Source organism: Onychostoma macrolepis, chromosome 23 (genome assembly GCF_012432095.1).
Source record: "Onychostoma macrolepis isolate SWU-2019 chromosome 23, ASM1243209v1, whole genome shotgun sequence".
In the NCBI taxonomy this organism is placed as follows: domain Eukaryota; kingdom Metazoa; phylum Chordata; class Actinopteri; order Cypriniformes; family Cyprinidae; genus Onychostoma; species Onychostoma macrolepis.
This window is the reverse complement of record NC_081177.1, coordinates 4,848,284-4,876,018: the sequence shown is the minus strand read 5'-3', so window position 1 is coordinate 4,876,018 and position 27,735 is coordinate 4,848,284. Positions and strand designations below refer to the sequence as shown.

The window sequence follows — 27,735 nt, the reverse complement described above, 5'->3', positions numbered from 1 at the left end:
GTATTTACCTTGGCATAGTTGAATAATAAGAGTTCTGTACATGGAAATTACATACCGTGAGCCTCAAACACCATTGTTTCCTCCTTCTTATGTAAATCTCGTGCATGTAAAAGACCACTAAAAATCAGGCGAATCAGAACATAATACCGACTGTGACATTACAGTCGAGATCACTAATATGTAAGCCCTCAATATGTAAGCCCTCAACCATGTTCTAGGCCAGCTGGACCTGCACAGCTGAATCATCAGAAGTTCTGCAGGTATTGTGAAGAAACAAGCGAGGACAACAGCGAAAATGGCAGATCATGGAAATAAATGTTATGTTCCGGGCTGTGCAGGGGATGTGAAGTGCAGGGATGGGTTGGTGTCTGTATTCAGAAAGTCACGGAAAGTAAATAACGCATTCTTATAAAATAACGCAAGCCACTAAAGGGACATGGTTAGCTGCTAGCGGTAGCCTGTTACATTACAGTACATAAGATTTCACTTACCACATAAATAGAGTAAGGAGAGATGACAGAGGATGATGACGAATGATTTACAGATCCTGAGCACCACTGACAAGCATCTGATCTTGCAAAATGTGTGGTAAGTACTGCTACTGTAATTTACACAAAGCATGTGCGATCGCAAATCTCGAAAGTGAAAGTAAAAAGCGATCGTGCATTCAATGCCCCGCATATGCCCGCATTTTATATACAGTATTATTACCCAACGATATAACTGCAAGAGAAAGTATTGAAATATATATTTTCCTCTCTGTGTTTCCTTCCTGCTGTGTGAGCTACTGAAATGAGCCGCACTGTGAAACAGCCAATCAGAGCAGAGCTCAACATTATTATTCATGACCCTTCCAAATAAGGTAATTACAGACCATTTCATTCTAGGGACAAATCCTAGTGTTGTAAATGGACATGTAAAACTGTTTCTGGAGATTTTTTGCCCTTACCTAAGCCACATACCTTCTATGTAGATATCAGAGAACAATTTAAAATATTGTTTCAATGCATTCTATGGCACCTTTAAAGAAGCAGTTCAATTAAAAAAATGCATTTATTCACACTCAAGTTGTTTCCAAACCTGTATCACTCTTTTTACCCAGGTAAAACAAAATTAGATGTTTTGAAGTATACGCATAATGCTCTTTTCCATGTAGCAACAGATAATAACACATCTGTCAGGGTCTGAATGACTAAATGACTACCGTCCCATAGCACTGACTCCATTCATAATGAAGTGTTTTGAGAGGTTAGTCATGCACAACATCAAAACCAGCCTCCCCAACACACTCGACCCGCTCCAGTTTGCATACCATCCAAACTGCTCTACAGACGATGCAATCTCCTCCACCCTCCACCTGGCTCTTACCAACCTAGAAAACGAAGACTCTTATGTTAGAATGCTGTTCATTAACTTCAGCTCAGCATTCAACACAATAATCCCACAACAGCTCATCAACAAACTAAACCTGCTGGGCCTTAACAATTCCCTCTCTAATTGGATTCTGGACTTTCTAACCGGAAGACCTCAGTCAGTCCGTGTCGGCCACAACACCTCGAGCACTACCACACTGAGCACAGGTGCCCCACAAGGCTGTGTGCTCAGCCCGCTGCTCTTCACGCTGCTGACCCACGACTGCACTGCCAAGTTCAGCTCCAACCACATCATCAAGTTCACTGATGACACAACAGTGGTAGGTCTCATCAGCAACAATGATGAAACGCACTACAGAGAGGAAGTGGCACAGCTGGTGAAATGGTGTGGCACTAACAACCTGTCCCTCAATGTGAGTAAGACAAAGGAGGTTGTGATGGACTTCAGAAGAAACTCCGGTGATCACCCCCCGCTGACCATCGACAGCTCGACTGTGGAGAGAGTCAGCAGCACTAAATTCCTGGGGGTGCACATCACAGAGGTTCTCACCTGGACCACCAACACTATGTCACTCTCCAAAGAAGGCACAACAGCGCCTACACTTTCTCCGCCGGCTGAAAAGAGAAAGTCTCCCTCCACTCATCCTCACCACTTTCTACAGGGGCACCATTGAGAGTGTGCTGACCCGCTGCATCACTGTCTGGTACGGGAACTGTACTGCAGCAGACCGCAAGACCCTCCAGCGGACAGTGAACACAGCTGCAAGGATCATCGGTGCCCCTCTCCCCTCCATCCTGTACATTTTCCTCACACGATGCTCCAGCAAAGCCGATAGTATCGTGAAGGACTCCACACACCCCTCCCACAGTCTCTTCCAGCTCCTACCATCAGGAAGACGGTACCGGAGCATCAGAGCCCGCTCTGCCAGACTGCTCAACAGCTTTTTCCCCTAGGCTGTGAGAGCCCTGAACTCAAATCACCCCGCCCCTCTCTGAAACCCCATACAAACCCCCTACCTCCTGAAATATGGACCATCTGAAACTTATGGAACTTTTTTTGTGCAATCGAAGTGTGCTACACACAGGTGAGTGGGCCTGTACAAACCACCTGTAGTAGCACACTCTCCTCCTCTATGCGCACTAGTCACTTTTCACACACACTGCTGTTTGTATACAAATCCCACAAAAAGACTCAGTAATATACTGTATGTATGTTTACATGCTCATGCACTACAAATCATCCTGCACTGTTCCCCAGCCAGCTGCTGACTCACAATGTTTCTCTTCGCAACATATACAGTATTTATCTGAAGCACTCGTATAGTCTGTATAGTTTGTATTTTTTAGTTTATGTATAGGTAAAAAAAATATATATATAGTATATTTATAGTCAAAATCTTTCAGTAGGATAGTTGTGTATAGGTTTATATTGTTTTACTTCATTGCTGTATGCCTGTATTTATGTAGCACCGTGGTCCTGTGAGGCACGACATTTCGTTCCACTGTATGCCCCCGTATGTAGCGGAATGACAATAAAGCTCAACTTGAACTTGAAAAGTTTAATGATCTTATTTATCCATAGCTTTGTATCCAAAGTCATTATCAACTTAGAATTCAATCTGTTCGTCATGCAATGCTATTGTATGATTTCAAAAAAACTTAGTGGGCTTTAAAATGAGTCCACTACAAAGTTCTGTGAGGAAATATATTCTTTGATTCAGTATTATCTGATTAACAGCTGATCTTCAGCTCAATTCCTCTGATGAGTAATTACTGGACGTGTGTTCCTCTAGATGGCAGGATTCAAGCAGGTGTCCTGAGGTCTTGAGGAAGCACTTGATTGGAAAGCTTTGTGATGTTGTACTCTGAAATTAGTGTTTACCAAGATGTTAGTATTTTAATATGTGAAAGCTGGCTATACAATGTACTTTTTATTTAGTAAAAATTTTCATCAAAATTTAGTCAAATCCTCCAAAATAAAACAAAGAAACGGATGGATGGATGGATGGACAGATAGACAGACAGATAGACAGACAGATAGATAGATAGATAGATAGATAGACAGACAGATAGATAGATAGATAGATAGATAGATAGATAGATAGATAGATAGATAGATAGATAGATAGATGAAATGTTTGAAATTAGAGGTCTTCTTGGGTCCTAAAATCCGTACCCAACCCGAATCGACCCAAATCACTTCTTACCCGGACCCGACGTGCATAAATAAATTTTTTTTAAAGAAAAACCAGACCACAAGACAGACCCGATGAAATTAGACCCGAGTCTTACCCGACCACATTTATTTTCGAACCTGACTGGACCCGAACATAAACAGCAGTCCTGCTGACTGATTTGGCCGCTGCTCCATTACTTTCATTCAGTTTATTTACTTATTAGCCTATTACTTTATATTTTTGCCTGCCTGATGGATACATGTTATTTCTGAGTTTGGCTTTCAATAACCAGTGGATTTGAAATATAAACATGATAGTTTTATAAAAATTCAATCGATAGGTTAATAAATCATGGATTTGCTAGTTTTGTCTGCAACGTTATTTACCTCATCTCTGGTGAAGGGCTTCTGCACGCGAAAAAGAAAAGCCTTGCATTGACATGCAGCGTAATGAAGTGAGTGGATTTCCTGATGGATCTCATATCTTTAAGATGGATTTCTGAGGTTACAAACGTATGTTCCTTTTTTACGTGCGTTTCTCAAAAAATGAACTTAACATGAACGCACAAGTAGGCCAGGAAAGTTTAAAAGAATTTGGGTCTAATCGGGTCCATTTGGGAAAAGCACATTTATTTTAATTACCTGAGACCCGAGGCTGCTAATACCAAACTTAACCCGTGTCCGAGGCACTGGTAGAAGCTTTGGACCCGAACCCACTCGTGAAGACCTCTACTTGAAATACTGCAATAAATGACAATGCCAGATGTTACAAAGACCCTTTTTTTCAGTAGCCCCTCACTGCAGAACAAAAGATCCAGGGGGCGGGGTTGGATCCACATCCAGGGGGTGGAGATTGGTAGGTTTAGGGGTGGAGATGGGTAGGTTTAGGGGTGGGGATGGGTGGGTTTAGGGATCAGGGGGTGGAAACGGGTAGGTTTAGGTAAATGTAAGGTGGGAGGAGTTGGATCTAGATCCAACCACACCCTCTGGATCTTGTGCTCTGCAGTGAGGACCATCTCCTTTTTTTCATACTAGCCTAGTAGACGAGTCCATTTGACATCTGTTCCGTTAACGGTTCTTGCATGTTCTTATAAGAGAAAGAATCATTTCACCTGATGTTTAAAGAGAATAAAATAGCCTTGTCAGCCTAAGTTACTTACACATAACTACTGAGGAACTTTGCTCTTTCCCACCGTGTGTGTATCAGTAAAGGAGGAAAGCAGGCAGTGGACCAAACCACTATGAGGCAAGGGAGGGGGGAATCAAAATATTTCTGAACTTAAAATGCTTTTTTGCATTTATTTTGTTTTACTACTTACACAATTATTTTAAGTATATGTCCATTATATTATTTTCAACACACAGAGTCGCCTGTAATGATATTTTTAGGGGGGACAACCCTCAGACAGTGGGGGTGCTGCCCCCCCTGAGATTTACGCCTATGCTCACACGGGGGTGAATAAAGCCCTCCTGTAGCGAATCCATGCGTTTTTGTAAGATAAATATCCATATTTCAAATGTAATAAACACTTTTTTCTCACTTCCACTAACCGTCGTACGCGGAAGCCGTCCAGGCAGATGACGTAGGACTTTGGCGTTGCGTTATTAGTGACGAACGCGGAGAGAGAACAAAACAAAATGCAGGTCACAAATTAGAAGCACAAAACAAGGATTTGTAAAGAAAAATGTTGGAGGATTTCGATATAAGCCAAGAGGAGACTGGTTTTCCTTTGCTAAAGTAGGGAAACTTTGTTTCCTTTGCTCCTGCATATCTCAGAGGCGCATGCACGACGCCTACATCATCCGCAGAAACGGCTTCAGCATACGACAGTCAGCGGCGACCTGCCACAATATCAAAACTTAGCACCTCAAATAGATTTTGCAAAAGGTTTTGACTTTGTTAAATAAACATGAGCACTGCACATCAAAACGTGGTGCGGGTGTTTTAATATCACTGTATCTCTGAAGGAAACCAACTGTCTTTAAAAAAAATTCAGTGTCATTTTCATTTCATCTTGCCTGTAATGCAAGCTTGCCTGCTTTGTGTTCAGCTGTTACCAGGGAAACCTCTATCTCTGCCGCTCCAAAAGCGCCTCCTGCTGGCAGAGAATGAATTTGCATGTTCAATAAGCCCGTCTGATTTACTCTGCAAACATATTTTACTTGTTATCAGAAATAATCTACTCTTCACGGACTTTGCTGTTTTTGTGGATGTCTACCAGAAGTTAAGTTTGGGCCACAAAAGTGTGCATGCGCAGTAATGTTTGTTTTTGTTGTTGCCGTTGAAACCATCTATTTAGTGAATCCAAAGCATAATGCGCAAACGAATGAATGATCTCATGAGTGTTTTTTTTAAGTGTAGCCAACAATGTTGTTGGATTAGGCTACAGAAAATATAACTGTTAAGTTATTTTTAGTGAATTAAAAACTACAGTGTGAAAAGACAAGTGTAGTACAACTATCATGAGTCGGGTTTTTTTAATGAATGTAAAAGCTCACACCACAACCACTGCAGGTCGATTCCCCGAAAGAATGACTCTTTTTTTAGTGTGTCAAATGCATAAAGTGCGACCAGGGTTGTTACAGAACAAATAACTTTAGTGGATCAAAAACATTCTTGCGACTAGTGTATGACTCCCCAAAATATGAATTTTATGAGTCAGGTTTTTTTGTTTTGTTTTGTTTTGTTTTTGAATGAATGAATGAATGAAAACACCGCAGCCACTGCAGTCCGTTTCCCGAACGAATGATTCGAATGAGTCTGATAAGTCTGATAGAATAAAAAAATAATCTGATAAAAAAATCAAAAGCCTACAGCATGACGATTCAACAACAACTGACTTTTAGGAGTCGTTTTTAATAATGAAATGTGCTGTTTTCAAAGTAATAATAATAGGCCTAAATAAATACATAGACAGATAGATTAATGTTTCATTAATGCAATTAATCAAAATGCATTAATGAATCATTAATGCAACTGTTAAAGAGTCTGAACGGTGAAGAGTAACAAGAAACAAAACATACACCAAACAAACTCAGAAAACACTCATAGACTTTTGTGACATTTTAAAGGCCATCTCTAAAGGTACCAGAAATACTGGTCAAAAACCTGAACCAGGTGAAATTCATTAGTTTGACCTACAGCGGTTCTGCATTGGTCTGAATGAGGCTCTTCGATGAGGGTTCTGATGCTCAGTGTTCAGCCTCCATGAGATTTTGCTCTGAAACATCCACTAATATGTTCCACTCAGCAAGGACACTGGAGCACTCATGCCTAAATTGCTTTTGAGAGTCTGACAAAGAAACACTGTGCTCTTAAACTTACATGGAGTGGCTTTTAAAGCACAGCAGACTTGGGATGTGCGTCTCATGACTGAGCAGACATGTTCACAAGTCTCTGAGGTTCAAGTCAAGTCTCAAGTCTTTGAGATCGAGTCTAAGTCAAGTCTCAAGTCTTTGAGTTGGAGTCCAAGTCACGTCTCAAGTCTTTGTTCTATTTATTAGCAACAGTTCTTTCAGCTAGTAATTGAGGCTAAATCCGTTTTGAAATACTGATTTCACAATATGATTTTTGTAGAAAAAAAACTTTAACAAAATTTAAGACAAATTAGAAATGAAAAGGTGTCAATTTATTGTCAGACAAAATGCTGCACATTTCTTTTTAAAATTGAAATGTGTCAAACAACAAAAATAAATTTAAATTTGAAAACAAACCCCAATCAATCAAATAAATAACACAAAATAAATCTCATATAAACAAACTAAGGCTTTTGCTCTTTTTCAATTTAAAATTAGAAGCAACCACTGTATTTTAAACACAACACAATCCAAACAAAGAAGCTGCATACATGCAGCATGAGCAGTTTTTAATCTAAATTGGATTGCATAATTTCGAAATTTGAAGCAAAAACAAAATGGTCTGAATTTAGTTTTGTGAAACTATTATACATAAAACATCTGCACGAAACAAAACAGCAGACGGGCTGAATTAGAAAGCAAATTCACTCTCTGCCAGCAGGTGGTGCTTGAACAACAATTAAACATTGTTTCCTTGGTTGCTGCTGTAAACAAAGCAGTGCTGTGGTTATGAACACTACTTTAATACGCATTATACAGAGGCAAGATGAGAAGAAAATACCATCTAAACTTTTTCTAAAGACAGCCAGTTCCCCTCAGAGATACATTCATATAAACTCCCATAACAAATTAAATTTTTACGATTCTCACGAGTCCAAGTCAAGTCTCGAGTCAGCTGTTCACGAGTCCAAGTCAAGTCCCAAGTCTTTATTTATGCGACTTAAGTGCGACTCAAGTCCAAGTCCCAGACTCGAGTTTCCATCTCTGTGACTGAGACAGATACACATCTCGATGCATAGCCATCAATACGATACATTATAGATACATATGAAGCAGCTACTGATACGATGCGATACGATTCACCCCTATTATGATGCAGTGTGATCCGATTTCGATTCGATTCAACACAATGCGATTCAATGCAATACGATGCAATGCAGAAATATCATCACTTTTAATGCCTTGAGGCCTGTTTCATAAAACAAGTTAACCAAATAAGCCAGGCTTATTTCAGTTAGTCTGACTCATTGTCAAATGATTTGGTTCCATAAAGCAAATTTAACATAGGCCTAGATCAAGTTTAGTCACTATGGCAACTTATGCTGGGAAACTAACCTGGGGCCTGTTTCATAAAACTAGTTTACCAAATAAGCCAGGCTTATTTCAGTAATTCTGACTTATTTTCACTTGATTTGGTTTCTGAAAGCAAAATTACCATAGCTCAAGCTCAGTCACTGTGGCAACTTATGCTGAGAAACTAACCTGGTCAGGAGCAGGCTAACTGTCATCACATTGTTCAGCCTGAAACAAACAAACAGAAAAAAAATAAATAAAAATCAGTTACAGGTCATGTGAATGTGTTATGTGTTTTAACGAGCTAACTTAGATATAATTTAGCAAGCTAGATATAACTTGGTTATGGGCTGTAACAGAATGACATGGTCAATGTTGCCATATTATATGAAGTATCAAAGTTACTTGGTAAAGAGGTGAGAATTGTTTACTCGGGATTTAAATTAGCAAAAGTTTAACGTTCCCAAAATCAAACCATTCGTGGAAACAATGTAGAAATGTGAACGAAAAAAATCTTACCGTATCGATACTCAGACTAACAATAATCCATCTTCTCATGCTTCAAAATCGTCTCAGGCACAGGTTTGATGATTCAGATGACAGACTATTTCACAGACTAGTCACAGGCAGCTAACGCTTGAAACGCGAAACAAAGCTCACAAAGCTTAAAAACTACTCACAGATTCACAAACCACTGGCTTATCTTAATAACGCGAAAGATTATTCTGTTCAATTAAATCCCGCTGACGAATCTAGTTTGCCTATAGTACACTGTTCACCTCACATCACATTTGAATTGAGAGCGTAAAATAAATCTATCCCACAATGCAATGCATTTACAGTATGATACTGTATTACAAATTTAGCGGGCTGAAAACAGAAAACTGCTGTATATTTACAGATATTCTGTAAAATATACAGCATCTTACTGTTTTATAAAAATACAGTATAATACTGTTAGAAAATGCCTGTAAATTTACAGTAAAGTTGTACAGTGTAAGTAACAAATCTATCTTCTTGCTAAATAAAATGCTTCCTCCAGTGAAACAGTCCATCTCCTGTTGTCCTCTCACATCAAAATCTACCCACATATTTGTTCAGATCAGTTTTGAACTGTTTTGGCTTGTGCATATTTCTCTCCTTATTCAGGTGAGATGACTTTTTCACTGGAGAAAGTTATATTATGGATAGAGGACTTGTATTTTTTACCGGAAGCAACAGTTTGAAGTTAAAAACATCCGAATGATGGATTTGTTTCTTACAAACATGCAGCTTTTTCACTTCACAAGATTTTAATTGATGGACTGGAGTGGTGTGGATTACTTATGGATTATTGTGATGTTTTTATCAGTTGTTTGGACTCTCATTCTGACGGCACCGATTCACTGCAGAGGATCCATTGGTGAGCAAGTGATGCAATGCTACATTTCTCCAAATCTCTTACAATTAAGAAACAAACTCATTTACATCTTGGACAGTCTGTGGGAGAGGACATTTTCAGCAAATTTTCATTTTTGGGTGAACATTTTTTTAATGTACTGTGATTAATCAACCAGGAAAAGTATAGTAATATTTATTAGTTTATATTCACCTTTATTGTCTGTCTCTAGGCAGTTTGTAAACAGTATTTCAACATCTTGCAGGATGCATTTGTATTTGTTGTTTAGTATGTCGCCCAGCCCTATTTAATCATTAAAAATACACACAATGTTCCTTTTTATACATGTGTGCCTCTGCTATCGCACACTGATGAGCCACTTATGCACAAATCAATGGCTAATTTTTAAACAACTGCTTTGTAATTCTTCTCAGAGTGAAGGAACAAAGGCATATCCTTACAAATCTACAGAAAAAATTGAGCATTCAAAAACAAAGCATGAGATGTTCTTAAAGAAGTAATGGCAATCATTGTTCTATTGTAAATTATGGGTCTGTACATCTTGCAACATGAGAAAAAACAACAATATTCGAACCAGTGCTTTCATAATTTCTACAGTAAGACCTGCAATGAAGTGGCTTCCCACTATATTTAAAGTAATCCATGCAAGTAGGAAGATAACTTTGTTTTTGATATTGCAACAAGCAGATAGGAAATTTTCAATGAGATAATTTGCCATGTACTTTCCCAGAGGTTCCTCTTAAGAAATGATTGGCTTCTATAAGGAGAAATTACATCGAAAGGGTTCATGGTAATTACAGAGTCTTTTGTACCGGGGCGAGGTCATTTTGACATTTATTTACAGCACATTGACATACATTTTTTTCTGTATTCTGAGAGTAATTATCTGAGAAGCCCTATATACAGCATTTGAAAAAAGTGAAAATGCATGCATGTCATTCGATCAAAATGTCAAAACTAAACTAAAACTACATTTTTTTTTTTTTAAACACAGTTTGAGACACTGTTGATATTTATTCTGAAATCTTGAAATTTTTTTTTTTTTGGCCTTTCCGATAAAAGCTTTCTCTTACATTTTCTCCACTTCCCATAAATCATATCTCAGTAATATCTTTATTGCTTCTCCTAGATGCCAATGATGTTAAATAGAGAGAAAATGGAGACATTTAAAGCTCCTACTGCTTAGAAAAATACCCCTGGATCATGTCTCTTCTGGGATTTCATCTCAACAATCAAGTGATCAACTTATGAGCTATGCATTTTTTCCCTGAGATACAACCCGAATTCCAGAAAAGTTGGGATGTTTTTTTTTTTAAATTTGAATAAAATGAAAACTAAAAGAATTTCAAATCACATGAGCCAATATTTTATTCACAATAGAACATAGATAACATAAATGTTTAAACTGAGAAATTTTACAATTTTATACACAAAATGAGCTCATTTCAAATTTGATGCCTGCTACAGGTCTCAAAATAGTTGGGATGGAGGCATGTTTACCATGGTGTAGCATCTCCTCTTCTTTTCAAAACAGTTTGAAGACGTCTGGGCATCGACGTTATGAGTTTCTGGAGTTTTCGTGTTGTAATTTGGTCCCATTCTTGCCTGATATAGGTTTCCAGCTGCTGAAGAGTTTGTGGTCATCTTTGACGTATTTTTCGTTTAAAGATGCTCCAAATGTTCTCTATAGGTGAAAGATCTGGACTGCTGGCAGGCCAATTAAGCACCCCGACTCTTCTACTACGAAGTCATGCTGTTGTAATAGCTGCAGTATGTGGTTTCGCATTGTCCTGCTGAAAAACACAAGGCCTTCCCTGAAATAGACGTCATCTGGAGGGGAGCATATGTTGCTCTAAAACCTTTATATACCTTTCAGCATTCATAGTGCCTTCCAAAACATGCAAGCTGCCCATACCGTATGCACTTATGCAGTACCGTCGGTATGTCACGAATCCTATGTCTGCCCTTCCGTTCACTCACCACCAGAGATCACCTGCTCACCACATACCCTTCGGTTCATTCCATTTTGAAGGGCTCATCACTATGCCCTAATCCCTTCAAAGAGTTTACCCTCCGTTGTGAGAGCTTCGAAGGGTTGAAGGGTGTAGAGGACCAAACAACTGTTTCTTGAAGTTCGCTTGAGGCGCTGTCATCATGCAAAGAATCTGCGCAAAGGATCATGGGAGCCCGAAGTGTCCATCGGTTGTACCCTTCGAAATCCTTCATTCCGAAGGGCCCTTTGAAGTGGCTAGTTTTGAGCGATTCGGTTTGGAACGACCCTTCAATATGGCGGCCATGATTGTTTTCACTTCGAAGTGCCCTTCGGAGAGCGATATATCCCATTTGGAACGCACCGATAGACTCTCACACTACTGTTACATGTCACTCTGGACTACAGTTCCCATCATCCATTGCACTGATTACACACACAGCTGTAACCAATGAGACACGCTTTATGAGTCTTGGACTTCCTCGTTCTGATCGCCGAGTATTGTTCTGCGTTTATCACTCACCTGGTGATAGCTGCTTTACGGAGCCATTCTAAGTTTTCTTAGTCTAAATCTAGTTTAATCCTGTTTATTATCTGAGACATTCATGTCTTGATCCTAGCCTGTGTATCTCGTTTCTTGTCTTATCTCCGCCTGACCTGAAGTTTATAGTCTGCCTTGGATATTTCTTTCTCATCTTGTCGTTTGGACTCTGTTTGCCCCTGCCTGGATTATTATCATATACCTGGATTACCTCTCTTTGTTTTGCCCCCCTGGATTACGTTTTCCACCGATCGACCCCGTCTGTTCACTGGACTGCTCTTGTGTCTTGCCCACGATACACCTGTTTGCCATTGTTTGACCCTTGCTTGTTTTGTGACCACGTCTTTGAATAAAAGTTCTGCACATGGATCTGCACGTCTCACGTCTCGTCGGCTTCGTTACAAGAACCATCACAGAAAATTCTAATACCATCACAAATGAATAACAAATAAATCACAAATACCATTACAAAAATTACAAACCATCAACTTTTAACCATTAAAACCATTAAAAATAGTTTTCTGTAGTGTGTTTTGGGACATATTCCATTAGGATTTAGAAGGTGACAAATTACCAGTAGAGACCAGTTTCCATTAAAACCAACACAAGTCCCATCATAATCAGTTAAACCATTACAAATTTTGTGATGGTGTCTGTTGTTTTTTTTTTTTTTTGTATGTTTTTTTCAACATTACATGTTATTACAAATGCCTGCAAAGGGAGCCAAAGGCCTGATAATTGCTGCTGTTATACTTACAGGACAATCATAGATTTGTATCCTTGTTTAATATGCTATTGACCAAACATTTCATTAAAATATCCACTAAATCTTTCATTTTTGGCCACCTTTTTGCTATAGATGACACAGCCTCTAGAATTTCTTCAACAAAAACATGTGGACATCACAACCCTTACAAAAATTAACCATGGTTTTCGTAGTAAATTTCTTGCGTGATTTCTGAATTCTTGAGACCATAAAATGAATCAGACAACTGTATTAATAAAATAATAGCCATAACTGTCTAGTAACTGTCTAGAGCTACAATTGTAATTTGTAAATAATAATTTAATTACAATTTATTTATTTATTTACTTTTATATTTTATTAAAGTTCTATTTTGACCCCTATAGTAGGTGTTTTTTTACTTAAGGGAGGGGGGCACAACAATACAATCCTGCTTAGGGTACCCATTTGGCCCTGCACTTATGCACCCCCATACCATCAGAGATGCTGGCTTTTGAACTGAATGCTGATAACACGCTGGAAGGTCTCTCTCCTCTTTAGCCCGGAGGACACAGCGTCCATGATTTCCTACAAGAATGTCAAATTTGGACTCGTCTGACCATAGAACACTTTTCCACTTTGAAACAGACATTTTAAATGAGCCTTGGCCCACAGGACACGACAGTGCTTCTAGACCATGTTCACATATGGCTTCCTTTTTGCATGATAGAGCTTTAGTTGGCATCTGCAGATGGCACGGTGGATTGTGTTTACCGACAGTGGTTTCTGGAAGTATTCCTGGGCCCATTTAGTAATTTCAATGACAGAATCATGCCGATGAGTGATGCAGTGTTGTCTGAGGGCCCGAAGACCACGGGCATCCAACAAAGGTCTTCGGCCTTGTCCCTTACGCACAGAGATTTCTCCAGTTTCTCTGAATCTTTTGATGATGTTATGCACTGTAGATGATGAGATTTGCAAAGCCTTTGCAATTTTACATTGAGGAACGATGTTTTTAAAGTATTCCACAATGTTTTTACCAGGGGTGTGGAGTCGAGTCACATGACTCGAGACTCGAGAAATTTGATGATTTGAGACTCGACACAACATAATTAAAGAAGACTTGAGACTTGACTTAGACTTTGACAGCAATGACTCGAGACTTGACTTGGACTTGAGCCCTGTGACTCGGAAAGACTTTATGATCAGATCAGGGTCGTTATCACTCTAGACGGGTGCAGCGTGCTTGGGCTTGACTGGCAGTAAGCCAGAGACTGCGTTCAGGGAGCGCTTGATATACAGTATGCTAGTATAAATTAATGTAGTAATAGCATAACTTACGACAAAAGAACAGATATAAGAAAAAGAAAAAGGAAAAAAATGAATATGATTTGTCTAGTAGCTATATCTCTGCTCGTAAAAAGCACTGTCCTGCCCGTTTGATCGCCGCCCAGCAGACACACGGAGCGGGCATGAGAAACGCGAGGCGCTGCCGCGATCACTGGTCCTCGCCTTATCATCACCGTGACCACTGCTGTGAAATGCTAAACATATTCCTCACTTCTTTTGTTTGTCCGACAACGAAGTGCATCATGAGTGAAGGATCCTCATCCCAGGCATCCCGCCACGACCCTCGCAGTCTGCCAATTTGATGTGCTTTAATTTTCATTTTTATTTGTAATAAACACCTCTCTGAGAACCTTTTTTTTTGTCAGATCTCCACTGTTTTTGTTCAGTCAGTTGCATATTTTGATTGCATTTGCATTTTATTTTATTTAAACCTCCATTAAATTTAAAGTTAATCCATAATCGAGATTTAAATCTGAGTTTAAAGTTATGGTGCAACAGGATTAAAGTTAATCTTAAATATTACTTAAATCCAGGATCAAAATGATGGGTTAAAATGTAAACCTGCTTATTTTTTAAAGATGTAAAGTTTGGTGCAACAGAATTATTAGATAAACCTTGATTTAATCTAGATTTAAAATTAATCATTGCAAACAATTTAGCTATAATTTGAAGGGCAAAAAATGGCAATATATAGCTATAAAATATACTCAATTTTTCTGCCTCTTCACCAGGCACTCATTTCACTTTTATTTCTTTCGGGATAAATAACTGAATTCACATGTGGCAAATCAGTCTGTATATAGCGCACATGCATAGCCCCTAAATTTAGCGATCAACTATGCATATTATAAACTTAACATTCTAACGTACAATATTTTGTCTTTGTTACTCTTAGTTATAAAGGATGGTAGCACATCATTTTTGAATGACTGTCTTCATGAGTTTGTGTGCATCCATATTGCATGTTTCCTCTCACTTGTAAAGTATGGTAGCAGTTATTTCTTCTAGCTGTTTTAAAGCAGTTCTTTCTGCATTTCCGCTCTTAAATCTGTTTCATTGAGGTTCCAAATAATGGCTCATTGGCTTAGATATAACACCTAGAAGCATATATTCTTCTTATGCACACATGCAAAGTAGTGCAGCTGTTATTTCTATGAAATTCTGTAATTAATAAAATAGTTTTTTTCACTGCTTGTATTTTGGCACAATCCCTAAATTGAACTTGAATAGTTTTACTAAGGGCACCCATCTCACATGAAATTAAACTATGTAAAACATATTCTACCCGACATCCTGATATAAATTACTATAAATTTGATGTGGTAATTAATACGGAGACACTGATTTGGGCAAAGAGCACTAATGACTTGTTTAAGACTTGAAGCTAAAAGTTGAGGACTTGCAACTTGACATGGACTTGCCTATCTTGACTCGGGACTTGACTTGGAACTTGTCTGTCTTGACTCGGGACTTGACTCGAGACTTGAATGCAAAGACTCAAGACTTTCTTGTGACTTGCAAAACAATGGCTTGGTCCCACCTCTGGTTTTTACACACTCTTTCACAGATTGGAGAGCATCTGCCCATCTTTACATCTGAGAGACTCTGCCTCTCTAAGACATCCCTTTTATAGCTAATCATGTTACAGACCTGATGTCAATTAACTTAATTAGTTGCTCGATGTTCTCCCAGCTGAATCTTTTCAAAATTTCTTTGTTGCCCTGTGCCAACTTTTTTGAGACCTGTAGCAGGCATCAAATTTGAAATGAGCTTATTTAGTGGATAAAAGTGTAAAATGTCTCCGTTTAAACGTGTTATGTTCTCTATGTCCTGTTGTGAATAAAATATTGGCTCATGTGATTTGAAAGTCTTTTAGTTTTCATTTTATTCAAATTAAAAAAAAAAAGTCCCAACATTTCCGGAATAAAAGTGTAAAATGTCTCCGTTTAAACGTGTTATGTTCTCTATGTCCTGTTGTGAATAAAATATTGGCTCATGTGATTTGAAAGTCTTTTAGTTTTCATTTTATTCAAATAAAAAAAAAAAAGTCCCAACATTTCCGGAATTCGGGTTGTATTTTCGCGTCCTCATCCATGCCATTTTTATGGCATGCACATCTAAAAAAATCAAAAAAAAAAAAATACGGTCCAACTTTATATTAGGTGGCCTTAACTACTATGTGCGGTCTCACTTTATATTGTGTCCCTAATACCTGTGTACTTACATAGTAACTAGATGTGTACGTAGTATGTAAGTACTACAGTACTTACATACAGTACTACTAGTACACAGTGTTGGTACACATTGGTACATAGTATCTACAGCTCTAATATTTCTGTAACTACACACATGTAACAACCCTCAAAATGGTATGTGTAAGTACAAATGTGTAACGTAAAGTGATATGTAAAGTGGGAGAAGTTGGATCTCGAGTTGGTGGAGTTGGTGCAAAGGATGGGTCAACAGTGTAATTATAAATGTAGCTACAGAAATTATTTACAGATGTAATTACATGCAGGTATTTTTATTTTATTTTTATATAAGTACAATGTAAAACATGTACACAATAAGTGCACTGTGACAAATCATTAATTTAAATTAAGTTAAATCCACCTAATGTAAAGTGGGACCAAATATACCACACAAATTGGTGCAACAGCCTGCAAGACTAAATCAATTCTTTAAAGAGAGCATTTTGAAATTAAGTTGTGTTGTGGAGGGATATTGTATTTTTGTACTTAAATTGAAATGGAAAGGAAACAGGAATGCATTGATTATAAAATCCAATTTTCACACATGCAACAATACAGTATGTGTATCTAACAGGGAGATTCTTTAGGACAAATTATTGCTTTCAAATGCAAAATTATATTATTTTTATTAAGAACTCCATTTGCATTGATTAAATACATTCCCTTTCCACTTTGCCAGTTTGTGGTATGCATATTTGCACTTAAACCTTTGTGTGAATTGTATGCACAACAATTATTTACATTTAGATATTTAAACATTTGCATTTCTCAGCCAGCATCCAAACAGAATTTATAATAGTCTGAAATATTTTTATAACTGTGTATGAGTCTGTGTGGTGCTCTGAGTTTTAAGATGATTATTTTCTCGGCTCTGGCAGTCCTCTGCTCTCATAGCGCGACACAAAACCAGCAGAGCTTATAGCAAAGAGGCTTTCTCAGAGTCCTGACTGCAGGCCAAGCATCCAACCACTGAGAGAGAGAGAGATTTGGGCGTTATCACTGGGCAGTTTCTTTAGTTTCGGACTGAGGTCACTGCTGAGGGCAGATGAAGGGATGTGTTGCGGCAAACTCAATAAGATCTGCTAATTTCAGCTGTTCTCTGGAGCTTCTGAAGTTAACCTTCTTGTTGTGTTCAGAAACTAGAAACTTTAAAACATTGGTTTCCATGCAATTTGCCAAAAATCTGTACTATGAAAACACCAAAGACTCATGTATAAACAAAAGACCTGTCAGAGATTAAAAATATAAAATATGTGAGGAATTTAGTACTTCCCGTTTGTTTTTATTGTGTTATTTATATCGTGTTATTGCTCAATTTGACCCAGATATTTTTATGTTCAGAATTAGCAGCACAGACACAAAATAGGTAAGTTCTTCGTATTTTAAAAAAGGACTTTAAAAGTCTTAATTTGCCCTTCCACAAATTAAGGCCTTAAAAAGGTCTTAAATCTGAGCTGAAAGTCATACGGTCATAGCATTAATTATTGCATACAATGCAGCAAAAAAATAAAAATAAAATAAATAAAAAATAAATAATTTTTTTTGCTTAAAACAAGAACAAATGTGTGTAATAAACAAATAAGGTAATTTTTCTAAACCTATTGGCAGATATTTGTTCTTGTTTTAATCATAAAGTCTGGAATTTCTTTGTGTCCCCTTACAAATTTTCTTTACTTTGACTTAAAGGTCTTAAAAACCTCAATTCTACCTTTACAAAAGAAACCACGAAACCATGAAACAGTCTCTAGCATCATTTGTACCTATAGTGTAAATATGTATTGCTTGTTGCACATCCTCTGCCTTTTTACATCTAGTTAGAGTGAAATGTTGTGTCTTGCTAGGATGAAATGTGTTTCCCACACTTCTTTTCAGTGCTGAAACAGACTAGTAAGTGAGATCCAAAAAAAACTACCAACTACTACTGTGAAACTAAAGTAGAAAAAGAAACAGCAATATTTTGGATAATAAATCCTAAGATTAGTCTTTAATTTCCAGTAAACTAAAACAAGTCTTAAATTTTTATAATTTCTCATGCATTTCATATTTTAGTGTTTAACAAGCAACAATAAATGTTTTCAGTTTTTTACCCAAGTTTGCTGTTTTTTAAAGTGTTGATTTTGGCACCCGAAAATATAAATATTCCCAAAATATCAATAAGAAATAAACAGTTTAATCAGTATTCAAACAGTTTGAAAATTGAGTGTGACAATTTTAACTGACCTCAACACAAAAGCAGAGCGGCCTGATTTGACTATTTGTGCCATAACATAATTTCTCAGTTATGGGAACCTGTGTGGGAACCTTATTGCTTTTGTGAGAATTAATTTCTGAGAATGATAAAAGTCAAAACCTCAGCATGATGTCCGACAGCCATTTAATTCCTATTAAAGCAAAACCTGATGCTCTTAAAACAAGCCCTGACCACTGAACTGCACTGTCAGGCAACTTTAAACCAAAGAAAGCCTGAGGGCTTTTACAAAATCATATTTTCCAAAAAACTGGTAAAGAGGCCTAAAGGCCAAATCCATATCAGAAATTCTCTCACATGTTAATCTTCAACATTTCTCTCTTTGAAAGTAGAGACTGGTCAGTGTTTTGTTGATTTCCGTGTCTCTTTTCTACCTTAGGAAGTGAAATACTTCCAGTTTCCTGGAGAGCTGCTGATGAGGATGTTGAAGATGTTGATTTTGCCTCTGGTTGTGTCCAGGTAAGACTTGATATTGCTCTTGATTGATAACAAGCTAATTTTATGTCTGTATATCTTCATTCTCTGCTCGAAAAATGTTTGAAACTACTGTTCAAAAGTTTGGGGTCTGTAAGATTTTTGTAATGTTTTAGAAAGAAGTGTCTTACGCTCATCAAGGCTGCACTTATTTGATTATAAATACAGTACAAGCAGTAATATTGTGAAATATTTTTAACAAATTAAAATAACTGTTTTCTATTTCAATATATTGTAAAATATAATTTATTCCTGTGATGCAAAGCTGAATTTTCAGCATCATTACTCCAATCTTCAGAGGCAAGGCAAGTTAATTTCTATAGCACATTTCATACACAATGGCAATTCCAAGTGCTTTACATAAAAGGAATTAAAATAATCATAAAAAAAATAATTACAACAATAAAAACAAGGAATTTAAATCTTTGGTTTAAAAATGATTTAGTTAATGAATTAAAACATTTAAAAATAAAAATGATTATTCATAAAATACAGTGCAATGAGTTCAGACATAGCACAGGACTGGTGTGATATGCTCAGATTTTCTGGTTCTAGTCAGAATCCTGGCAGCAGTGTTCTGGATGAGCTGCAGCTGTCTAATGGTCTTCTTGGGAAGGTCGGTGAGGAGACCATTACAATAATCCACCCTGCTGGTGATAAAGGCATGAACAAAGTTTCTCCAAGTCTTGACTGGGAACAAAACATCTAATTCTTGCAATGTTTTTGAGATGATAGTATGCTGATTTGATTACTGCTTTGACATGACTACTAAAACTAAGGTCTGTCTCCAGAATCACCCCAAGATTTTTGACTTGGTTTTTAGTTGTTTGACACCTAGAGTCAAGGTATGCATTCACCTTGAGAACTCAGTATTTGTTTCCAAATGCAATGACTTCAGTTTTCTCTTTGTTTAACTAAATAAAGTTATGGCACGTCCAACTGTTAATTTCATCAATGCATTGGCAGAGGGAGTCAATGCGGCTGTAGTCTTTTGGCGATAAGGCTAGGTAAACCTGGGTATCATCTGCATAGCTGTGATAGGCAATTTGGTTCTCTCTCATTATTTGACTCAATGGGAGCTTATACAGGCTAAACAAGAGTGGTGCAAGAATTAAGCCTTGTGGGACTCCGCATGTCATGGATGTCTACTTAGACCTATGCTCTGCTATACTCACATAATAACCTCTCCCTTCTAAGTATGACCTGAACCGTTTGAGGACCATCCCAGAAAGTCCGAACCAGTCTTCTTACTGACTTTCACAGGAGTGATATCATCAATAACATTCTTAACTTTTGAGATAAAGGAATCAAGGAGAAGAACAATGGAGTCTAATTGGTGTTAAAGATATAGCCTTCATAAATAGCACACTAGTGTTCTCGTTAATGCATCTCTTTCTGACAGAGACAGATCTAGATTCAGTGGTAGCAAAGGTCAATATATCAAAGAAAATACCTTAATAACAATGGATGAAATGTTTAGACCCCTACTGATGAGTAAATCTAGAGTGTGTCCACGATTGTGTGTGGGTCCATGCACATGCTGAATCAGGTCAAAAAAATTGTACAGTTATAATTTATTTTATAGTATTGATTTCTGCATTATCTATGTGAATATTAAAATCCCCTGCAATAGCAAAACAGTCAAACTCTTAGGGAAATCATTGATAACAGTTTTGTAAACTCTCCAACAAAGGCTGGAGAGTATTTTGGAGGCCTGTAAATAATGATAAACAGAATGCGTGGAGCACCTTTCAGCACAATACCTAGGTATTCAAAAGACAATACTAACCAAATTACATTTGCTTGCATTGATAGACATCTTTAAAGGGGTCATATGATGCCATTTTAAATATCATTATTTTGTGTATTTGGTGTAACAGAATATGCTGACATGCTTCAATGTTCAAAAAACACATTATTTTTAAAATACTGTACATTATTGTAGTTCCTCTATGCCCCGCCTCTCTCAAACGTGTCATTTTCTACAAAGCCCCTCCTTCCGACAAGTACAGTCTGCTCTGATTGGCCAGCTGACACAATGCATTGTGATTGGCCGAACACCACAAGCACGCGTCGGAAATGTAATGCCCCTTACCATAATCGACATTGTGAGGGTGTGTTTTTATGAGGCGTTTTAGCCTGGTCTGGATCAGCCTTCTCTTTTAGATAGAATAAATCCTTTTGTGAGAGACTTTGAACTTTGTAACTCTGCAGATCATATACATGCACACAGGGGCGCCTGCAGGATTTCTTCAGAGGGTACGCACAGTTTTATTTTATTTTTATTTTTTTTGTAGGGGGTCGTATGTAATGGTAAAGTGATTATATTTCGCTTCGTTTTTTATAAAGTTAATTTATAAAAACGTTTGGAGCACTTTTTGTTCGTTAAATGTACGTTTTTTTTTTTTTTTTAAAGTAATATCCAAGCGGCCAGCGGCAGACAGTGAGCTGATCATAGCCTATGTGTTTGATCAATTTAGCCTTCTCAAATCATCACGACTGGCCTAAAATAAAATCTATGGATATAAACAGTTCAAGCATATCACAATGTTAGTTTAAATGTTTGAACTATATAAATGTGCACTAGGTGCATATCTAATCGTTTGTGTGAAGAGTGGAAGCTGAAGCGCACTTTGCAGGACATGGAGGCGCCAGGCTAACTTGCATTTTTTTCTTGATAGTGGAAACAACTTCAAATATGCCGTAATTTTTGCTCATAAAGGTAAGAGTAATACATCATTTGTAACTGTAAAGGGTCTACTTTTATTTGTGTGCATTCACAATATCAACAAAATGTTGTGCTTTTATAAAATAAATAGGAAAACAGAAGATACGCTTGCCGTCTCATCTTGAATAGGAGCGCTTCACAATGATGAACTGAAACTCAACGAATTGAGTCACAAATATGATAAATATATCTATAGATTGCTTTAAATTACTACTTTAAAATGAAATTTTAAATGAACTCTTTCATTATGTAATCCGTAAAGATGCATTTCTCTCTAAAGGCACGTCCAATGAGGAGATGGCGAGTCATTTTTCATCACCGTCTAAAATATAAAAATAAGGAAAAGCCTAAAACAGGCCGATTATATTTTTTCTGATTTTTATGTTGCTCTGCTCTGAATTCCTTAAAATTTAAAGGATTTTCTGCAACACAATTTTGTCTGATATGTGAATTATTTATTAGCCTATTTTGTAATCCATGCAGCAAATGCTTTAAAAACAGCTTTAAAAATTACTTTATTGCATTCCAGATGATTTTAAAGAACGTTTCACTATAAATTTTACGGTAGCTTGAATGTAAAACATTGTCATGAATTTGTTGTATTCCCATTTGTAAAATAGGCTACAAATTAATTGTTGCAGTCTAACCCGATCTCACGAAAGTGCGTGTAGCACGATTTTCTCTTTCTATTTGACGTAATGTTCATAAGCAGAAATTGACTTTGGTATGCAAAAGACTTATACATTTATTATTAATGGTATGGCTGGTTCAGTCGACAGAAATATGGGACACACGGGCCTATAATTTACTGCTGAAATGTTTGCGGGACAAATCTCAAGTCAGTCTTAGCGCTCATGGTACAAACAGTGCATACAGCCGTACACCTGCAGGCGCCACTGCATGCACAAACAGCTACGTAACACACTAAAAAGGAAAACAAGAAATTGCATCATATGACCCCTTTAAACAGAGCAGCTACACCTCCACCTCTCCTAACAGCTCTGCAGACACTCATAAAAGTTAGGAGGGGCTGTTTCATTGAGGACTGTTGCACTGCAGCTGTCTTCGAGCCATTTTTCATTTAGAAACATAAAATCCAGGTTGTTTGTGGTTATTAAATCAGAAATTATTTATTTTTTAGTGAGCAAATGTTTAAAAATGCTAACTTGATGGCATTACTTTTTGTTCCCACAGCAATCTTATATTGACTCATAATAGGCCACAGATTAGATGGGTCAGCTGTACAGTTTGAGAAGGCACATGATAAAACAGAAATAGAGAAAGCTACAGGCACTTGTTCTGTAAACATTTGTGAATGTTGCTGCTATCATAGTGGAGACCCAACAAATATCACTGAGAGCCGTTATCAGTTGTTTTTGTTTTGGTGGTTGTGGGGCCCGCCATTTTTTGTTGTTGATATCTGGAGGCTTGCAGTAATAGAGTGGGAGAGTTTGGGCCCAGCATACACGTTCCTCCATTTTCTCTGAGAAGCTTAGAAGCAGATATGCTGGAGAGAAGGGATAATGTGTCTGGTGAGAGGGGCTGTGGCTCTGGTGTTTCTGGTGGTTGTGATATGTTGTCCTGGCTTCCCTGGCTGTTTTCCAGAAAGTCGTCTTCGGGTGTTGAGTCTTGGAGCTGTTCTGATACGTCACAGTCTGTCTGTGATGAGATCTGTGGGCAGGGCTCAGTCTGGATGGTGTCCATGAGCAGTGCTTGTTGTGGCTGTGTGGTGTTATCAGAGTCCTTGTGGGATGTGTCAACCACATTACGATTTGGGAGCTGATGTGAAGTCTTGTGGCCATTCATACTTTGTCCAGGTGTATGTGTGCCATTCAGTTTGAGTGGATTGGCACACACTACTGAAGGATGATGGAGGGAGAAGTAGATATTGTCCTTTAGCACACTTGCACCAAGTTTGTTTGAGTGGAGGCCATCCAGTTTAAACAGTCTATGGTCTCAGAAAAGAATAAAGTTGTCAATGAAGTTCACATCTTTTATATTGCAGGTTCTTTGTAGCCATGTATTTAGCCCAAGCAACCATGAAAACGTTAGTTTCCCTTGCTGGGAGTGGTTCACTGATGAACGACTGAACTTTAAGTCTTCTAAGTGTTTCAAGGAGTTCACCGAAATCCTTCTTAAGGAGTTGAAAGTGAAAGTGACATACGGCCAAGTATGGTGACCCATACTCGGAATTTGTGCTCTGCATTTAACCCATCCAAAGTGCACACACACAACAGTGCACACACACAGTAAACACACACCCGGAGCAGTTCTGACTGCTCTTTACGAATATCATTCTTCCCCACATGGATGATGATTCGATTTGCAGTCTTGTGCTTCATTAGAATGTTCCGAAGTTCCCTGTTCACATCAGAAACGGTTGCTTGAGGAAAGCAGCATGTAGTTGTAGTCCTGCTACTGATGTTTCTGATTATGGAGTTGTCCACTATTACAGTCCTGGGCTCAGCTGCGCTCTGAGATGAATGCCACTGTCTGTTCGACCTTGAGTGCCTGTTAAAAGGGTGGGACACACCAAGCCGACCCCAAAGAACTAGCGGCGACAAAAGCCGATGTTGTTGTCATTTCACGTTTGTCAGCGTCTGGACCAAAAAGTTGCGCTTGAATACACCGCACAGATTACAGCCAACTGCAAACTAACACATACGTTCTGCGACTGCATGAGAGGAATTAGCTGTCTACAACAGCTGCAATCAATAGAATATATTCATCATTTAAAAGGAGAAACCAAAACAAGGATATATGAGATATACGCAGATAACTTTCTTCATTTTAAGCGGCTCATGTTGTTATGAAAATATTTGCATATTGGAATGCTTGGGTAAGATCACGTAACATTAGAAAAGCCCTCTGTCTGTGCCGCCTGCATTTACTTATTGTTTTTATGACTTTCACTTTAATTCTCAGGCACAGACTCTTTCACTAAACTGAACATCCAATCATATTTTAAGATTCTATGCCACAAACAAAATTTTTCACATACAGTTGTATATGTTGTATACATGACGGCTTTCTTTTTTCGTGAGGGTTTGGCACCACAGTATTTTTGTTTCCAGGTGGAACTTTAAAGAAACCAACACACGTCTCCCGGAAATCCTGTATAAACTAACCAATCTGATGACGATTTCGAAACTCCTGAAGGGTTTCCAGCTAAGTGTGCCGTATGAATAAGACGTTCAGTCAGCGATCTTTGGGTGTGATGTCTGAGGCTGATACGATCCATGTTTAATCACATTTGGGGATTCCTCACCCACATTCATTAACTTATTCATATAAATATCAAGTTATATAAATGGTAGCTTTCATATGAATTCATATCATTATGAATAGTAACAAACCTAGTAGTCCTTTCTTCATCTCACATGCCTGCCATCAACTCATTTTAATACACCAATTTCTATGTCATTAAAGAAATTCGCCCAGCTGTGCTAAATAAAGAGACTTTCTTGATTTAGCCATGCGCATCGCTCACAAACACTGCATTGTAATTACTGTATCTGCCATCTCACTAAGGCTGCGTCCACACGAAGCCAGAGCTTTCCCCATCCAATCTTTTTTTCCTCCTCGTCTCAAGAAATATCTGCGTACACACGAAACTGACACAAAACGATAGTATACATGCCAGACCAGTATGTGACGCTGTAATTCTGCCACAGAGATACACTAAAAACGGAGAAGAAGACTTGGACTATGCGCATAAACCTTGCGCGCGGTACACAAACGAACATGGAACAATACATTTATTAATCTGTGTTAATGTTAATAAAAAGACAATTGTTCAGTGTTTATTCATGTTGTTGTTGCTGTTACGTTACGTGACATAGCGTTGTCTAAATAGGGGCAAGACTTGGGGTGATGACATCGTTGTTTCAGAAAATATACGGATTCGCTGTCCAAACGAAAACGCAAGGGTGTCATTTTCAGATTTATCCACTCTGGGACCCGGTTTAAAAAATTTGCAGTTTCACTCTCCCAAAACGCCGGATCCGTCTGGACGAAACGGCAATCCGATACAAATTTTTTGCGTATACAGCTAAATGTGTCTCTGTGTAGACAGGGCCTAAAAAAGTAAGCAACCTGATCTGACAAAACAAGCCAAAAAATAAACAACATTCCACACTAAAACCAGCAAAAATAAGCAGCCACTAGTTTTTGTGCAATGGTTTTAGTGCGATATGGCTGCCCTTCTTAGGAAATTTTGAAAGCAAAGATCTTAAAAGAAAAAATGGAAAAAGATTATTTGATGTTGTGTTTAAAGGGGTCATGAACTGCCGTTGTTGTTTTTATTTTTATTTTGTACTGTTCTCTAAGCCACTTACAATGTTATCAAGATTTGTACATCAAAAAAAAAAAAAAACAGTTTAGAGGTAATAAGCTATGTTCTGTCCTGTTTTTAACCCCCTCATCAGAACACTCTCTTTGAATAGGTGTGGCGGATTGTAGACTCCGAAGTAAACGCCCACTGCTATGATTGGCTAACAGTTGTGCATGTTTGACAGCATACATCCTTCACAGATGGATGGATGTTGCGACATTTCTGTTGGATTCAATATAGTCAGCAAAGCATTGTCTTTTAGTTTCAGTCTTTCTGAAAATCCTGCGTTGAATTGTGCCTTGTTTGTAAACAAATCACAGTAAAATGAAGTGAACAAAGAACCAAGTTCTTACTGACACGGTATGGACCAGGAACATGAATTAAGAAAGTAACTAGGGTGAATTTTAATGTCATGTTGACTTAAATATACATTCTTAAAAACAAAAAACATGTGCATGGTTTTTTTTTCTTTTCTTTTGCAGTAGCACATTATATCAAGATACAGACAGATATGCATGCAAATTCCACTGTAAAATAAAATAAATAAAAAATGCTCAGCTGGGATGTAGATTTCATCCCAAAGTCCTCATTTGAACATTTAAAACTGAAATCAGTGATAGATTTGAAGTCTGCATTGGTTTTCATATCAGCAGATACTCTGAGAATCTGACATGAGAGTTTGTTGAAAAGCATTTAAGGTGAGGGCACACGGCTAACATCATATAATGCTGAAGAGTTCAGGAAAGGTTATCTCTTTTTAGCCTTCTCATTTTCATCCTTGACTTTGCGAAAGAGGACTTTATTCATGTTCTCAAACATGGTCTCAAAGTTCATCCACTCTTTACTAACATTGGGATCAGTAGGAAGGCAATGCAAAGACTGTTTTTACATAACCTGGCACTGCACAGCATCTTTTTGTCTTTGGAGCCATCTTTATCATTTGGTTTCTGTGTGGATCTGCGTTCGCCTCTCGTTATTTACACTACGTACATGAATCGGTGGGCGGGGCTAGACAGGCAATGATGTAGAATTGGTGGATGGGGCTAAACAGGCAGTGATGAAGAAGCAGGCGTTGATCTTCTTCTGTGGAGGCGGTGTTTAGCCACGCTATTACATCATAGAGTGGTACATTCCATAAGCTGTTGTATTGGAAGATCAGCTTCAATAAAAGCTGTTTTTAGAGTTCTGAGGATGCTTATATATATATATATATATATATGTATATATAGTACAGTGACCTCTTATATGTCATAAGATCAAGTAAATTTTGATTTCTCAGTTCATGACCCCTTTAAAACAGCCATAAACTTGAAACGTCCAATTCAAAAACATAAGCATTGGCCAATTTGATGCAGAGAGGAGTGTGAATTGCACAGCAGTGGCTTGAAGGGTCTGGCATCAATGTAAAGAGGAGCTAGTCCTTCCACACCATTTCTGAGAACATCCCATTCAGTTCCTGGAAGCACAGAGCTCTTAACATGTCAGCCTATATTTCCT

At 37.9% G+C, this 27,735-nt stretch overlaps 1 protein-coding gene across 1 annotated transcript in view; it reads left to right on the top strand.

The window, feature by feature from the left end:
* slc1a7b (solute carrier family 1 member 7b) overlaps positions 1–27,735 on the top strand; it is a 66,986-nt gene that overhangs the window by 5,852 nt on the left and 33,399 nt on the right. Inside the window, exon 2 of the mRNA XM_058763459.1 lies at positions 19,083–19,162. Coding sequence (XP_058619442.1) covers positions 19,083–19,162 — 80 coding nt within the window. The remainder of the gene's footprint in view (positions 1–19,082; positions 19,163–27,735) is intronic.